This window comes from Oryctolagus cuniculus, chromosome 19 (assembly GCF_964237555.1).
Source record: "Oryctolagus cuniculus chromosome 19, mOryCun1.1, whole genome shotgun sequence".
Lineage (NCBI taxonomy): Eukaryota > Metazoa > Chordata > Mammalia > Lagomorpha > Leporidae > Oryctolagus > Oryctolagus cuniculus.
Genome location: NC_091450.1, coordinates 25234063 through 25250805, shown reverse-complemented (window position 1 = coordinate 25250805; position 16743 = coordinate 25234063). Strand labels below are relative to the sequence as shown.

The 16743-nt window shown below is 67.1% G+C and overlaps 1 protein-coding gene across 1 annotated transcript in view; it reads right to left on the bottom strand.

Annotated features, from left to right (window-relative positions):
* LOC108175372 (uncharacterized) overlaps window positions 1-16743 on the bottom strand; it is a 101583-nt gene that overhangs the window by 8206 nt on the left and 76634 nt on the right. The window contains exons 44-64 of the mRNA XM_070063898.1: window positions 16237-16406; window positions 15544-15656; window positions 14565-14646; window positions 13443-13580; window positions 11731-11893; window positions 10698-10819; window positions 10043-10183; window positions 9218-9331; window positions 8999-9127; window positions 8355-8495; window positions 8210-8246; window positions 7760-8115; window positions 6251-6425; window positions 5732-5913; window positions 5468-5560; window positions 5136-5340; window positions 4367-4527; window positions 4193-4290; window positions 1958-2142; window positions 391-596; window positions 126-300 (exon numbers count right to left, since the gene is read on the bottom strand). Coding sequence (XP_069919999.1) covers window positions 126-300; window positions 391-596; window positions 1958-2142; window positions 4193-4290; window positions 4367-4527; window positions 5136-5340; window positions 5468-5560; window positions 5732-5913; window positions 6251-6425; window positions 7760-8115; window positions 8210-8246; window positions 8355-8495; window positions 8999-9127; window positions 9218-9331; window positions 10043-10183; window positions 10698-10819; window positions 11731-11893; window positions 13443-13580; window positions 14565-14646; window positions 15544-15656; window positions 16237-16406 — 3186 coding nt within the window. The remainder of the gene's footprint in view (window positions 1-125; window positions 301-390; window positions 597-1957; window positions 2143-4192; window positions 4291-4366; window positions 4528-5135; window positions 5341-5467; window positions 5561-5731; window positions 5914-6250; window positions 6426-7759; window positions 8116-8209; window positions 8247-8354; window positions 8496-8998; window positions 9128-9217; window positions 9332-10042; window positions 10184-10697; window positions 10820-11730; window positions 11894-13442; window positions 13581-14564; window positions 14647-15543; window positions 15657-16236; window positions 16407-16743) is intronic.

Below are 16743 nucleotides of genomic sequence, written 5' to 3'. Positions count from 1 at the left end.
GCCACTGGGCCTCCTGCCCACAGCCCCGGGGTCTGGCAGGGGCAGTGGGAATGCCGCCCACCAGGGACGCGCTAACCCTCGGCTCTGGTCCAGCAGCCCCAAGAGGCTGCGGGGGCTGGACCCACCGTGGTGCCAGAGGCCCAGTGTCAGGCTGCAGAGGCTGGCTTGCAGGTCACAGGAGACGGAGACGCCATCCTCGCTCAGCTCGATCCGGGGGCCGATGCGCCCCCTCGTGGCAGGAGGCAGAGCCGGGTCGGGACAGCTCCCCCCAGGCAGCGAGGGGTGGTAGAGGCTGTAGGTCTGTGTGCCACACAGGGGCTGAGCCGGAAGTCCCCACCAGCCAGTGACAAGCTCGACGGGGCCTCCCCTGGGCACCACCCGCCCGCTCACCTTCAGAGTCGGGTAGACAGTGAGGGTCGTGTTCTGCAGCTCCACGGACAGGGCCGGGAGCCCGGAGCCATCCCAGCTCAGCGTCAGGAGGAACATGTGGTGAGCCGAGTCCTGGGCCAGCACGAGGCTGCCGCAGCGGGCACGGAGACCCCATACCCAGCCGTCGAAGGTCACCACGTGTCGGGCCCCGGCCACCACGGCATGGTCTGGGGAGAACGGGCCCCCGGGCCAGGTGAGTGAGCCGGCTGTGCCTGCTGCGGTGCGGGCTCCGCCCCCCAGGCACGGGCCCCAAGGACCCCCTCCTGGCATCTGGAGACCTCAGCTTTCCGGGTGCCCCAAGTCTGCCGCCGATTGAGTAAAAGGCAGAAGTCAGCGCTGACAGCCGCTGTGACCCAGGCAAAGCCTGGAACCTTGGTGCTGACGGACAGTCTGTGGCCAGAGGCCTCAGTTCTGACCGCAGGTGTGCGTGCAGTGCGGAGTAGGCAAGGCTGTGGCCACCAAGAGTCTGGGGGTTGCCAGGGGGTTGGCAGAAAGGAAGGGGGCGGGGCCAAGGCTGTAAGGGTGATTTTTGAGGTGATAAAAGCATTCCAAACTTGCTGGTGATGGACAGCTGCCTCTAGGAGTGGAAACCCAGCCAACGCGCGTGCACTGAGCACGGGGCGGGGGGGGGGGCAGCTCGGGGAAGTCGCTGGGAAAGACGGGCTCCTTTGTCTGAGCATGTGGACAGGGGTGCCATCGGCCATGACGTAGGTGCCCTGGGGACCCGGCTCTCATCTCTTCAGGGTCCACAATCGATAGCCCAAGAAGGGTATCTCTGACCACCCTGTGGGGCGCTGTGGAAGCACCGCCTTTGGCACGCGCACGTGGCCTGTGGCAGCCTCATGGTGGCTCACGGGGGAGGTGCTGGGAGCCCCCTGCTCAGCTGCGGGAGCCTAGGGGCACAGGTCAGGCTACAGGCGGGCATCTACAGCGCCCACCTCCCACTGAGACCCAGCCCCACCCACGAGGCTCAGTGTGAACCCCGCAGCTAAGCCACTGCTGACCGAGCAGGGGCGGGGGGGGGCTGCCCCAGGAACGCCAGCTCCTTTCCTGCACCAGTGGCTTGGGCTCAAGCGTGGCACCTGCTCCTTACCTGCAGGAGGCAGACTCAGCGCCACCTGGACGTCACGGGGTAGGGGGGAGGGAGCAGCCCCACCCATCTTGCAGCAGGCACCAGCCAGGGGCCCGCCCCCCCCCCCACCGCCCCATGTCCGGTCCCAGCACAGCCCTTGGCTGCAGGCCCGCCCCCACCCCCCCACAGTCTGGACTCAATTAGCAGCTTTCCGGCTGCAAGAGGAACTCTGCCCGCTGCTGCTCCAGCAGGGTCCTGGGGGACAGAGCTGGCCTGGAGCCCTAGCACCCCTCCCCCACCCCTGTGTCCCAGACACAGAGCAGAGCCGGGGCCCCAGACAACCTGAGCAAGTCCACTAAGCCGCAGGCCGGACCCCGAGACGCGGGAAGCCTACGAGGGCTTCCCTGGGGTGCACTTGGCCACGCCCCTCGGCGGGCAGGGGACAGGCGGACTCACACTCGGAGGGACTCCCCAGCAGGCGGCGGCGCAGCCCGTAGAAGGCGGCCGGCACGTTGGCCCCGTACAGCGCTCGGAGCGGCCGCAGCAGCTTCTCCTCCACCAGGTAGCTGGCCACCCGGGCCGCGTCCCAGGGCTCGTCCCCCACAGGCAGCAGTGGCACGGTCACCAGCACGGAGAAGTTCCTGCAGGGAAGACCAAGGAGTGCCCGCCTGTGCCTCACTTCCTGCCAAAGCCCCCACCGAGCAAAACCCCAGTTCTCAGCAGCGAGCCCCGAGCTCCCCCTCGGTGGGCTGCCTCGATGCAGACAGGCCGGGGGCAAGGCTCAGCGCTGGGACCTGGCGCAGGGGCCCAGGTGGGCCAGGGCGCAGACGGAGCCAAGGTTCACGTCTGGGCTGGGGGGGGGGGGGGCCACAAGGCAGCAAGAGCAGCGCCACAGCAGGGGGTAGGCACAAACCAGAGCCCCTGGAGCCGGAAGGTTCTGGAAGTTTCTACCACGTAGGGGAGGAACCTCAAGATGCAGAACGGGGGCCAAGTCAACCTCACGGGGCTTCAGGGAACAGGGAAACCCTGGCTTACGCCCACCCCTGACAGCAGGCAGGTGCAAGAGGGACAAGGGGGCAAGCAGCCTCCAGGCACCTGGGCCCGCTGGTGGCGCCCCCACCTGGTGGTGAGGAGAGCCCGCTCCCACCAGGCAGCCCTCTCCCATAGCCCCTACCGGGGAGGCCATCCTCACTGGCCTCTGCTGCCACTGCCCTATTCTGCGTGCACCTGCTAAGGGGTGGGAACCTTCCATGGCGCCGAGGGCTGAGGAGGCAGGGCAGGCGCTAATGCAGAGTCCTGGTGAGAGGGGAACTGCACTCAAACCAAGATTCACGGCCCAAGTCCTCCACCGCCCCCGGTGGCCTCACAGCCCCCGCCCCACGCCTCCTGCCGGTGAGGGGAACGACGTGGACCCCGGCGCCGAGGCTTCTGCAGCCCACGCCGCGGAAGCCAGCAGCTTCTCACATGGGACAGCCCCCAGGACTCCTGCCCGGCCCTCCCGCAGGAAGTCAGCCAGTGCCCCGAATAGGCCCACCAGGGCAGAGTCACCATCACCATCCACCAGCACAAGCGCTGGAGACTGGGCCACATCCCAGGGAGAAGAAGAGGTAGACCACAGAGCTGGGGGCGGGGGGGGGGGGGGGGAGCCAGCCCCGCCCACACCTTCAGCCCCTGAACCTGACCTTGGCCTTCTGACCCCAGGGCCGGGTGACAATCCATGCGTGCTGTTCTCAGCCACTACAGGTGGGGGCGTTGGTGAGGACAGCAGCAGGAGACAGAGAGACCCCTCCACCCCACCCCCACCCCCGGCCAGAAGCCGCCCCCAGCTCCTGTCTGCCACCACGTCCGTGAAGCTGGACTCTGCCCCCTGCCCCCTCCCCCACTGCCACCACGGTGCCCTGTGCTCCCCTCCTCTCCCCCTCCCCCAGGCTTCGTTCTCGTTCTCAACACAGGTGCAAGGCACAGCACACCTAACCTCGGCTCCACCTCTGCGTTCCCACCTCAGAGAAGGGGCCCAGGGGCCCGGGCCACCGCGAGCCCCGCCCCCTGCCGGACGCACCCTCTCCCTCTCTCTGCAGCCCCCAGGCCTGCCCTGGTATTCCTCCAGCAGGCCAGGCACATTGCTGCTACCACCCCCTCCCCGGCCGCTGTGTCAGCCACACCCTCTGCCTGGAACTCTTTCCACGAGGGGCACGAGGCGCAGCCCTGCCCCCCACCCGTCCCCCGCTGCCCCGTGTCTGCGCCGCAGAGCTGGTACCCGGGGCCGGCCGCCCCCATCCAGCCCGGGGCCTGTTTCTGGAAGCTCAGAATCGCCTCCCGTGGTTACAGCCTTAGTAAGCCAGACCATGCAGTGTGGCCAGGAGGCCAGCGCCCCGCACCACCAGGCCCCACCTGGGCGGTCGGCGAGCCGGGTAGGGGATCCCTTCTGTGTTGTGTTTCATGTGCCTCCCCACCCCAGCAAAGCACGAGGCTCGTGTGGGTACAGATCCATCTCGTGCCCTTTGTCTGCAGCCCCTGGCACAGCGCCTGCCCAGAGAAAGCTCTCCTAAAATACCCAGGAGCGAAGCAGCGGCCTCAGTGTCCACATCTGTAAAATGGGCACTGGGAGCGCCTCCGTGGCAGACGGGGGGAGGGGAAGTGGGGGGGGTAGAGGGACGGGTGAGGCCATCAGCAGGGCGCAGGGCGCCTTACCTGGCTGAGAAGCTGTAGAGGTGCAGCAGGGGGCTGCACAGCCGCCTCAGTGCCCGGGAGACGGTGGCCTCGGCCCACGTCAGGCTCTGCTGGCCGGCCTGGGGGAGGGGCACGGGCGCCGTCAGGGCCATCCTCAGCCGACTGGGTGCCCTCCCTCCCCCGTCCTGGTCTCACCAGCTCCAGGGCGCCCTTCACGGCCCCCAAGGCCGCCTCAATGGGCCCTGGCACCCAGGCCCGCAGGTGCTGCACAGCCTCCTCGGCCCGCTCCCGCCACACCTCGTCCAGGGGCCGCAGCGTCACCTCCAGGTAGGCGTCTCTCAGCGTGGCCAGGGGGCCTGCAGCGGGAGCCACCGCCCGCCAGGAGGCCGCCACACCAGGCAGGGAAAGAGCAAACAGAAATAAGGCAGCGGTGCAGCAGACCCAAGGTGTGGTCTCCCGGCAGGTGCCTGCGACCCCAGATTTGGAGAGGGTCCTGCCCACCCTGGAACTGAAGGCGCTCACGGCTCCTACGCCATTCACACCAACAGCATGGCTGAGGCCGGGGCAGCACTGGGGGCCGAGCCACAGCCCGTCACGCCGCCATCCGCGTAGGCGTAGGAGCAGCTGCGCCACTTGCCATCCAGCTCCCCGCCCGTGTGCCTGGGAAGGCAGCGGAAGTCGGCCCAAGTGTCTGCCCACGTGGGAGACCCGGATAGAGCTGCAGGCTCCTGGCTTCGACCCAAGAATACGCCCTGGAGTCCCACAGCAGAGCCCATGGGAATGAAGCTGTACACTCCAAGGAAATCGGGCACAGAGACCCGAGTAGACAGCGGGCAGCGGGGCGTGCAGGTCCAAGGCAGGCGGGGGTCTAAGGGGCTGAGGCTGGGGGCTCCCAGGATAGGAAGCGCCCGTTCTGACACAAACAACCCCAGGGCCCCGGAGGGAGGGCCGCTCCCACACTCACGGTCCAGCTCCTGCCGCAGCTGGTCCAGCGCTGCCTGCAGCCGCTCCAGGTAGAGGGGCAGGGCCTGCGTCAGCGCCCGCCTGGCCTGGCTCCGACCCCACAAGTCCGCTGCCACCTGACCGCTCACCTGCACCGCCTCCAGCCCCGCCCGCGACAGCTGCAGCAGGAGGCCTGGCACGCCGCCCAGGGCCCTCGCCGGCCGCGCCTGGGCAGGGAAACCGAGGCAGGGTCAGCGAGAGGGGCCGGGCACAGGTGCTTACGCAGGTGCTTATGCCTGGAGCCCTGCAGACACCCCGCCCCCACCCCCCACCCCGTGTCCAGAGCCTACCCACCGGGGGCTGGAACCTTCTCAAGTAAGCAGCCAAGCCTCGGACCCTCTCCTCCAGCTGGGCCCGCACCCGGGATCCAACCGCGGCAATCCTGGACTGTGGGGACAGGGGGACAGGCCAGGGCTCCTGGGCGTCACAGGAATGAAGCAGGGGCTGTGTGTCCCACGGACAGCACTGCGTGCTCAGGACTCCTGGGCCCGTGGGGCTGGGGGCTCCCGGCACCACGGCGGCCTCAGCAGCACCCACCCCCAGCCGGGGCCCCCTCACCTCCACATGGCCCAGCAGGGCCCCCGGGCAGCCACGCGCCGCCAAGAGGAGACTTTGGTTGGCAGCCTGCAGGGTCAGGCGGCCCAGGGGCTGCAGCCGCCCGCCATCCTGGAGCCGCGCCTCCGCCTCCACCGCCCGCCGGTGGGCGCACGCCCGCAGCACCACGCTCTCGTCTCTGCTCCCTGGGGCCGGAGGGGAACTGGTGTCACGCTGGGACTTCCCCAGCCGCCTCCAGCGCCCACTCCCACCACACTCCACAACCTTCCGTGGCTCCCAGCACCCCAGGCAGAGCCCCAAGACCCGAGCATTCGAGGGCCTTGAGTGTTTCCCACCTACATCAACCTCCTGCCTACCCAAGGTCGCCACCCCCTTGCCCACCTCCTGTGGGCCCTGGGCCTTCCTGACAGCACGCTGAGCTCGGGGCAGCCTCCACCGCCCCAGTTGGGGTCCCATCAAGTCCCACCGGGTGTCTGGGAGCTCTCAGCACCCCAATCCCACCCCCCGGGGCCCCCCACTCACCCTCCTCGTGGGCCACGGAGACCTGCAGACAGCGCGGGGCGTGGGATGTGGCCGCGGACAGCCTCACGTGCTCTGTTCTGCCACCCGTGGTTCCCTCCAGCATGACCAGGCTCCCGGCAGCCGAGGCAGAGATGCGGCCGTGCAGGCCTGCCCACTGAGCCCGGGGGCCTCGCAGCTGGGGGAGAGCGGGGGGAGGGGCTTGAGTGAGGCAGGGTCCCACCCCTGGCAGCCCCAAACCCCCAAAGGGGCTGGCTCTGCGGACCTAGGCCCACCCGCACCCCCCACCAGGTGCAGAAGGTACCTAGGAAAGCACCCATCTGGGTGTCCGGCAGCTCCAGGCACCCACTGAAGCCAGGCCCCATCCCCGAGACCCTGAGTTCACGGGCCTGGGGGCCCCTGGGCAGGGGCACCTTGGACATTCCTGGTGCCCCAGCTGTAAGTCGGCGTGCAAACCAGGGGCCAAGGTCTCAGCAAGTTCACGGAGACGCCACCGTGGGTCACCCGTGGCACAAAGCCCTGGCAGCTGCTGAGCAGATGCCCGGCCACTCGCTGGCCCCTTGTGCACAGGGACCACTGGTTCCAGGCAGGCAGGGGGGGCCTGGCCACCAGGCATGCAGATGCTGGCACAGCCCAGGCCCCAGCTGGCACAGCAAGAACCAACAGCCGCATCCCTGAGAGTGAGAAGGTGGGAAAGAAAAGCCCAGAGACACCATCCTCATCTGACCTCGACCTCTGAAGGGAGGGGTGTGCCAGGAAGGCAGCACCACCTCATGGGCACCTACTACGCGCAGACACTTGGGCAAATGCCCCTTTCACCTAACAGCTCTGAAACAGAAGTAGAATTTGTTCCCATTCAACAGAGGGGAAGACTGAGGCTCAGCGAAGGCAAAAACCACAAGATAAAGGTCAGCCAACCAACCAGGAAGGCTGAGACAACAGGGAAGGGGCGCCCACTACGTGCCTGTGCTAGGCAGGCAGAAGGAAGGGTGCCCAGTCTCCCAGGAAGCACCTGTCAAACACCTGTAATCACACAGGCGAACGAAGAGGCTCAGAGAGGGTCCTTCCCCAAGCTCGGGGCCCGGGGGGGAGAAAGCAGACTTTACACGCAGCCCCGCACCTGCACTTGCTCACCTCCCCAGCCACCAGGAGACAAGGGTGGAGGCCGGGGCCAGGGCTGGGGCCAGCAACAGTCATGGCTGACCACAGCTGCTTTCCCAGTCAGGTCCAGCTCAGGGCCTCAGGCACACCCTGGCCACACGCTCCCGACAGCAGGGATCCTGCCCGGAGGAGGGAAGGTCAAGGGCACCCTGGGAGCTGACTCAAGCCCTCGGCTGCGCAGACACCATGCTGGGAGTACTGCTGGTTACCCCGTCCCCAGTCCCCGGCTCAGGGAAGCGGCGGCGAGCCAGCGCTGCCTGCAGTTCCGAGCACAGCCACTAGATGGCAGGGCCGCCCCGGCGGCGCGGCCTCCGGTCCGGGCATTTTTAGGAGACCGACCCGGGCACCCACCTCCAGGTCCCCGGAGAAGTCGGGCGAGTGGGGCCCGCTGCGGTTGCGGAGGGTCAGGCTGAGCTGCAGGCCGCGGTCAGGGTCTGGGGTGAGGCCTCGCTGGCAGGGGGAACCCAGGGGCAGCCCAGCGTGGTCCAGGGTGAGCTGCAGGGAGACGGTTGGGGGTCGGGGGTCAGGAGGGGGGGGCGGGGCTCGCACTGCCCTTGTCCCTCCCGCCAGGAGTGCAGCTCCCCGCTGCCCACGTGGCAGCCGACACGCAGCTAAGACAGCACAGGCTCCGCTCCCCAGGCAGTCCGGGAGCTGCCAAGGTCGCCTCGGCTCTCCCTCCCCCGGGCCTGCGCAGGCCCCCTCCCACCCTGCCCTACTCCCGGCCGTGCACTCCGCGGCTGGCTCTCAGTGCCCTGCTCTCCTCTGCCCACAGGCAGGGGGCGCTCGTTCCCGACCCCGCACCCAGACCAGTGTCCAGGTGAGGAACAGGCGGGTGCATCTGTGGGCCGAACCCCCATCGCCGCCACCCAACCCGGCCCCTCAGCCCGCACCCAGCAGAGCCACCACGCGCGGCCCCGCGACAACCCCTTCCCCAGCGCACACGCACCGCAGGCGGGTCCGGGAGTGGCGGAGGCGGGGAGCCAATCCCCGCACCTCCCCAGAAGCTGGGCTCGGCGCAGGGGGCGGTGAGCGCGCGCTGCAGCCCGGCCTCGATGCGGATCGTGCCCGCCCCGGATGGCCGGGGCACCTGGAAGGAGGGTGCAGCGTGGAGGCGGGGACTGACCCCAGTGTAGCCCAGAGCGCCCGTGCCAGCTGCAGGAGACCCCGACCCACACAGCGGAGGGGCCAGAACTCAGACACCAGTGCCGCAAGACCTCTGCCGGCCCGAGGGTCCCAGGAGCCTACGGTGGGCAGCTCAGGGAGGGAAGGGCCCGTTCTCCCAGACTCGTGCCCATCGGGAGCCCCAGGAGGGCAATGATGCTGGGAGCGCTACCCCACCCCCGGCCAAGAAGTCCACTGAGGTCACCAGTGCCACCCCTGCCCCCAGCACTGGCCTGAGCCTCCACCCCGTGCCAGGAAAGCAGCGTGGCACCCATTTCACAGTTGGGAAAACCAAGGATCCCAGGGGGCAACGGGTCACCTCAGGCCTACAGCAGAGCTGCCGGGATCTCGGGACCACATGGTCCCTGTGCCCGGCACTGTCCGCGATGGGAGGGAGCACCGTGGGTACCTGCCTGGGACCCAGCTCACCTCACAGGTCACGTTCTGCTGCACCTGAGTCTGGCCCCAGGCCAGCTGGAGCCACTCGCTAACCACAGCTGGGGTCTGCGTTAGGGCCCCGCAGGCCCGGAGGAAGCTCAGGCCCCAGGCTTGCCGGAGCTGCCAAGGAAGAGAACGGAGTGCGTGACCGTGCAGGCCAGCACACGGGAGGGAGAGCCCCATCGGCTCGGCTGTCCAGCCCGTGCCTACCTGTCCCGGGGAGGCGGCCAGACAGCCAGCCCAGGCCGTGCTGTGTGTGGAGGACCTGTTGGCCCAGGTGAGCTGCAGGGTCACGGGCGGCCCTCCGTTCCAGGTTAGCTGCACCTGCGTTGAGAGGGGGCAGTGGCTGTGGGTGGGGAGGGGTGGGAGGAGAAGCTAACGCTCCCTCGTCACCCCCTGACCTCATCCCCCCCGTCACCGGGCCACCCTGGCCACTGGCTCAGCTGCAGCCTTACCCACCTCTGGCTTCTGAAGTGCCCAGCCTGTTGCTGCCACAGGGCCTTAGCACCTGTCCCACTGCCTCCTGCAGCTCCTGGCTCCTCCTCCTCCCTGAGCCCTCCATGCACGAGCCCCTCCCCCAGCAGGTCCTCGCCCCCCCCCCCCGTCCCCAGACAGCCAATCTCAATCTCAACACCCTCTTTGCTCTCCTCACCACATCTTTTTTTTTTTTCATTCGTTGGCTTAAATTTGGGGGTCTTTTGGCTTCTTCCAGGCACACAGCTGGGCTACTGTCCTCCACGTCAAGGAAAAGCTAAGCCTTGGAAACTTGAGGGCTGCCTGAGGCCACTGAGCCAGACGGGGCCCAGCTGCCTGCGCACCCCACAGCCGCCCGCTAAACAAGCCATCGTATGAACAGTGCGTCCGCTTACAAACCATCTCCTCATTAAAACGTGAGTGCCACAGGTGCAGGCAGCTGTCCCTGGCACACAGCAGGCGCTTAATAAGGCACTGATGACCCCGTGGTCTCCAGGCCGCACCAGGGCTCAGCCAGGCAGCTCCCCACCCCCACCAGGGCTGCCCAGGACGCCCGCTCACCTGCCGGCTCTGCCTGCCGCCCCTGCTCTCGGCCAGGCCCCCGAGCCCCACTTGCTGCCAGGTGAGGTTGAAGGGGTGAGCCAGGTCCAGGCGGGCGGCCAGCTGGTCGCGCCCCAGCCACAGAGAGGAGGAGACCAGCACCTGCGGAGGCACAGACTTGAGCACGCCAGCCCCAGCCCCACACACAACCGTCCCCATCTGTGGGGGGTGGGGGGCAGTGGCTCTGAGCGCCAACTCCCAGCCCCTGGGAGACCCAGGGAGAGCGCCGGCCCATCTCAGAGGGGCAACTGAGGCTCGGAGACATGACGCCCAATGCACCATGGGACAGAGACGGGACAGGAAGTGGTGGACACAGGGGGTCATGTCAGAGGCATCCAGGGCTTCGAATCCCAGGCCCGCCTCCCACCAGCTCCCAACAGCAACATGGCAGCTGGGGTGCTCACAGCAGCACCAGGCATGGAGGAGCCCCCCCATGTGTCAGTTACCCACAGCTGTCGCCGCCGTAGTGGGGCTGGCACCCAGAATCTCCAGCCAGTGCCTTGGCCCTTAATAGGGCTCCTCACGCAGGGCAGAGCCCCAAGGGCCCCCCCTTAGGCTGCAAGGCAAGGCCCAGCTCCGCCCACCCCCAGGGCCTCTGTCCAGCCCCGACGCCTACCTGCTCCCTGCCATCCCAGCCGACAACCAGGCGGTCCCAGCGGCCGGCGCCTGGGCGCTCGGAGGACAGGCGGAGGCTGCAGTGCCGGGGCAGGGGGAGCGGCAGCGGGTGGACAAGCTCCACTGGGCAGGGGGCACACAGGGCGGGGGGGGGGGACGTGTGAGCTGCGGCTCAGGGGACTCGCAGCCGACCCCGCTACCGACCTGGCAGGCCACTGCTCCCACGAGCCCCCAGACCACTGGGGCACCCCAGGGCAAGCCGGAGACAGCATCACGCTGCACACTGCGCCGTCCCTCCCTCAAGTGCTCACGGCTCAGCCAGGAGGGGGCAGCATTTGACACAGCAGCTCCCTGCTAATGCACCTGGGAAAGCAGCCGCAGATGGCCCCAGTGTGTGGGTCCCTGCACCCATGTTGGAGATCCACCCTCTGACCTGCCGGCTCCTGGCTCGATAATTGCACGGGCCGTAGGTGGCTCTGCATACACATGCGTGCGCACACACCCACGCACCTGCCCTGCTGAGGACACACCCACTTCCTCCGCCCCCAGGCACAGGCGCAGCACAAGTGGCTCCGGGGAGGAAGCCGTGAGACCGGCTGCACGCCCGGGCTGGGATCTGCGCTCCTTCCCTCCACTCGGAGGGACAGCAGATCGGGCTCGACTCCCTGCCCAGGGGCTCCGCACATAGTGACAGCCGAGGGGGCTGTACAGGCCCCCGTTACAGCCCTGCAAGGGTGCCTTTGACACTCGGGATGTCCTGGCACAGGCCTGCGACCCCCACGCCCCCCTCCTCCTCTCTCCCCTGCTGCTGCCGCCTCCACAGGATGCCAGCCATCCCCAGGCCCCTGCACCTGCTCTTCCACCTGCCCACAGGACAGCCCCTCGCGGCACCCGATCCTGCTCCGGTTCCTTTGCCCCCTATTTCCCGATGGACCCCACTGCCTGGAACAGCACTCGGGCTAAGCAGGTGCTTGGTGACGGTGTGCTGTGTTAATGAGTGATGGTCTTCCCTCCTGCAGCCCCCCTGCACTCACCCTGCAAGCTGAGGTTCCTGGTGGGCTCCAGGAAGGGCCCGGAGAGGCTCCCGCTGAGCGCCACCTGCTGGCCATCCCACAGCAGCGTCTGGCGCAGGGTGTGGGTGCCCTGGGCTCGCTGGTAGGTGGTCTGCAGCACCAGCTCCCCTGGGAGGACCTGGAGCTGGAATAGGACAGAGCAGGCGTCTCTGGGCAACTCAGTCCACACCTCTATGTGGGAAAGAAGGTTCCAGAAGAGGACAAAGGGGGCGTCGGAGGGTCACCGACGGTCCGCTGGGAGGTAACGCATCAGTGCATCTGCAGATAACCCAGGTGGATAGACGCCATGTACAGCTCTGTGCAGCCCAGGGAAGTGATGGGCTCCAGGGCTGACCGTGGAAGGGGCGTCGTGGGAGCGTCTGACGTCAGGGACCCCAACCCCATACTGAGAGCGGGGCACAAAGATGACCAAGTCCTGCTGCTCCGTCTCAGGAGCTCCCAGGCCGGGGAGAGACAGGAGGGGCGAGGGGCACAGCACACAGGGAAGGAGCCCCTGTCCCTGGCAGTCACGGTCCAAAGGTGGCCCCTGGGGGTGTGGCAGGGGCCTGCTGTGTCTGTCCTTAGGTGTCTCTCCTCCCTCTCTCTCTGCCTTTCAAATAAATAAGTATTTTTAAAACGGCGTTGGTGCTGTGGCGTAACAGGTTAAGCCACTGCCTGCAGCACCGGCATCCCGTATGAGCATTGGTTCAAGTCCTGGCTGCTCCACTTCTGATCCAGCTCCCTGCTAAGGCACCTGGGAAATCAGCAGAAGATGGCCCGAGTCCTCAGGCCCCTGCACCCGCGTGGGAGACCTGGAAGAAGCTCCTGGCTCTGGAGCAGTTTTGCCCCGGCCATGTGGAGAGTGAACCAGCAGACAGAAGCCCTCACACGTGCTCGCTCTCCTCTCGCTTTAACTCTGCTTTTCAAATAATTAAAATCTTAAAAAAAACTCTCAAACCCCTCACCACCGCCCTCTGCTGGCGCAAGACAGCACAGTTTCTTGCCCTGCCCACTGGAGTGCCTTGCTCACAGGTGTCTCCGCTGCCACACAGGGCCCCAGGCCCAGACAGAACAGATCAAACCGCTCCCTGCGGTCAGCGCGCTGCTGGCCACTGTCCCGTCACCCAGTGGCCTGGTCACTCCCGACACGCGGAGTTCATTCCTGTGCCCCGCCCACACCCCCAGGACCTTTGCACACGCTGTCCCCACTGCCCAGAGTGCTCAGCACCAGACTGAAGCGGCCGACACTTGCTTGTCACCCAGGACTGGCTCAGCATGTCACCTCCTCCTCGGGGCGCCTGCCCTGGTCCCCTCAGCCACTTCCCCCAGCTGCTCTTCTCCACTTTGAGTCACACCAGGGTGTTTTCTTATTTGTGAGTGCACATGTGTGTGTGCGCGCGTGTGTTTGTGTGTCTATACATGTACATGTGTGTGCATGCATACATGTGTGCCTGTGTGTGCATAAACCGTACATGTGATGAGACCGAGGATTTACCAGCATCAATTCAGGCAGTGCCTCGGCGTCTGGAACAGTCCCCGGCACCTAGTATTGGCTCAGTAAACAACCCACGACCAAGGAAGGGCGCCCAGAGCAGGCGGGAGGCCAGCGTGGTGCACGCTGCACCCTCACAGCCCCGCCTGCCCCAGGAGCTCACAGGCTGTCCCTGAGGGTCCCCCGGCTGCCCCGCACACACCTGGGGGAAGGTCTGCTCCAGGCTGACGGTGCTGGCGACGGTGGCCCTCGTGGCCTCCAGCCTGCCGCTGACGTGGAAGCGGCGCTCCTCCACGCCGATGCCGAGGGTGGCCTCGGCTGCGCCCTCGGCGCCCCGCAGCTGGGACAGGAGACAGAGCGCGGCGGGGGTCGGCCAGTGCGGTCAGAGCCCCACGCTGGGGTGGCACCCGCCGCACACAGGCAGCCGGGACCTCAGGCTGAGCGAGCACCGGACAAACCGATCGGGGGTGTTCTGGATGAGGGGCAAATGCGGGGAGTGGAGTGACGGGGAGATGTCTCAGGGGAGGCATGGCGATTCCCGCAGCTTGTTTTGAAACGAATCAAAACCAAGAGGGGAAGACAGCGAGGAGGTGACAACGCCAACAGTGAGCGGGGACGCAGGCAGCACGTACAGGTGCTGGCGCAGACACACTTCTCGCCTTTGGGGTCTCTGATGTTTCCCGAGGCCCAGGGTTGTGGACCCTCAGTGCAAAGGGCCAGAGGGTGAACTGTACCCACTCCCCTTTGTCTCTGAATGCGAGAGCAGCCTTGGGGGCCAGCGCTGTGGCACAGCAGGTAAAGCCATCGCCTGCAGCACCTGCATCCCATGTGGGCGCCGGTTCGAGTCCCAGCTGCTCCACTTCCGACCCAGCTCCCTGCTAACGCACCAGGGAGAGCAGCAGAAGATGCCTAGATCCATGGGCTCCTGCACCGGGCCAGAGGTGGCGGCACAAAGGGAGAGAGGAACAGGACCTGCGTGGAGCGGGCCCCCGTCTGCACCCGGCACCCCCAGGCTCACACACAGGGGTGGAGGGGGCTGGCTCAGTTCCAAGGGCTCTGTCATCTGGTCCAGCGGTGGGGACCGTGCCAGGCCAGGGGAGGCCCGCGCCTGGCGCCCGGCTCTGCCTCCCCCAGCTCCTGGGGGTCTCATGGGCACACCCAGGAATGTAAACCTGGCTGTTTGCGCAAGCTGGAGCCAGGGGTGTCTGAGGCTGGCGGCGGCCAGATGTGGCTGCGTTTGCACAGCCGGCCGGGCCCAGGCAGCCGCTCCCCTCGGGCAGGGCATCTGGAAGCGGTTAGCAGTGGGCGGCCGGGACACGGTTACCTTGGCTGTGGCGGAGGCCGCGCTGGGGCAGAGGCCCAGGAGGGCAGGGAGGCGGTGCCAACCGGACAGCGCCAGCTCTTTGCTGCAGGACAGAGAGGGAGAGAGAGCCTGTAGCTGGCAGGAGGGCACCCGCCCAGCACCCAGCACCCATCGGCAGCTCCACTGCCCCACCAAACTCCCTCTCCATCTTCCGAAGGCCTCTGACTCCCGATGGCTCAACTTTCCTAACTGACGGCTGGCGAAAGCAACAGGGGCTCTGGGAAGCAGCACCTTGGCTTCTGCTCCTGGGCCGGCCCTGGCCTGCGCCCAGCTGTAGGCCTACCTATGTTCCGAGCCCACTGAAGGCAGGCGGGGCTAAGCCAGGAGGTTCAAGGGCAAACATAGCAAATGCATTTCTGACTTAGGGCGCCCGGGACTCAACGTGGGTTTATCAGGACCGAAGCCTGCGGAAAGGCAAGGAGCAGCCACACTCCGACAGACCCTCAGTGGCTCCCCGGCCCCTCCCACCAACACCAGCTGTCAATCAGAAACGTGGCCACCTGCTGGTGTGTGTCCCGGGACGACCCTCGCAGCCAGGTGAGAACCACTGGTCTTTAGTGAGTGACTCGCTCATGGCTCATCGGCCTCCCTCAGCCAGGAGGTCTGGGCACTGCAGCCTGGCTGGGGCCCACCCGCCGTGCACACGAGAGCTCCCAGCTCTGTGCCCGGCCCCCAGATGGCCCCCAGATGACAAGGGCTGTGAGGCCGCCTATGGCAAGACCTGGAGGCCTGGCTTGGCGAGACCAAGAACTCACCCACGCTCCAAACCAGAGGCTGGGGTTGGTTCTCGCTCAGCTGTGTGGCCTTGGACGCACTGCTCTGCCTCTCTGAGTCTCCCCTCCTCAGTGCTTGTGTCTGACGTGGCCACACGAAGGTGCCCAGACGACGGCTACTGCCCCAGCTCCTCTCCTCCCACCAGCCCCCCCGACGCCCCCCTCACCTCACCGCGCGGTTCTGGCCCCGGGCCTCGAGGCCCACACAGGCGTGAGCATCGCAGGTCAGCCGCAGGGAGGCGCTCAGCTCCTCGGAGGCCCAGAGGCCCCGGAACAGCAGCTGAGGACGAAGCAGGGGAGCGAGGGGCTGCAGACCCGCAGGGGCGCGGTGGGACCGCAGCCAAGGTGAGGCCTGGACGGTGAGGAGCACGGGCAGGGCCGGGGGCAGCAGCGAATGCAGCACTCCCTCCAGCGAAGCTCTTAGGCGAAGTCGGGGGACAGAGGGTCCCCACCCACCCAGCTGTGGGGTGCAGGGGCTGCCACCCTGACCCCCAGGCTCCCAGGGAGAGTCCCCTCCCCCACAGCAGGTGCATGGCTGGGTCACCCCAAACTGGAGGTGCATTTCTGCAGCCATTTCTCTGTACTCTCTAACTCTGCCTTTCAAATAAATAAAACAAATCTTAAAAAAAAAAAAAAAAAGGCTGGGGAGGGGCAGAAAGGCAAGGCCCAGGGGCTGCTGGGGTGCTGGCTACAGCTGGCTACAGCTGGCCACAGTACCGCGTACACGGCAGAGCAAGGACAAACCCAGGCGCAGCCATCGCCAGCGTGACGCCCACCCGGGTCCTTTGCATAGCTGGCACTGGGAGGGAGGTGACACAGACACACAGCGGAGCGAGCCCCGCCCCGTCACACCCACTCACCTGGCTGGCGCGGGGCAGGCCCAGCCTCTGCAGGGCGGGCACCGTGTGGCTGGCATTCACTGCCAGCTCCAGCGCGCCCCCCTGTGGCCGAGCCGCCAGGGCTGCCGCGTCTACGATGACCTCGCCGTCGCTGCCTCCACGGAGGGCCACAGTGGCCAACGTCTGGGTCTCTAGAGGCAACGGAAGGTACGGGCCGCTGGGGACTGACTCACGTTCACCCCAGCTCAGAGACGGCAAGCGGACCGGGCCATGCGCCTGCGGACTCCGGCGACACACTGCCACCCGAGCCTCTACCACACCACCTGCTTAACACAGCTCCGGGCTCCTGGCCAGCTCGGCTCCTTCTCTCACTGGGGCGACCACTGAAATGGCACCCCCTCCCGGAAGCCTCTCCTGACTGCTCATCTGAAGTCCCTCCCAACCCTTCATTGCCACGCCCCCACTCCCCATCCACGTCAGACCCCCCACCCCGACCCAAGCAGGCCGCTAGCCAGCGTTAGCGTCCCC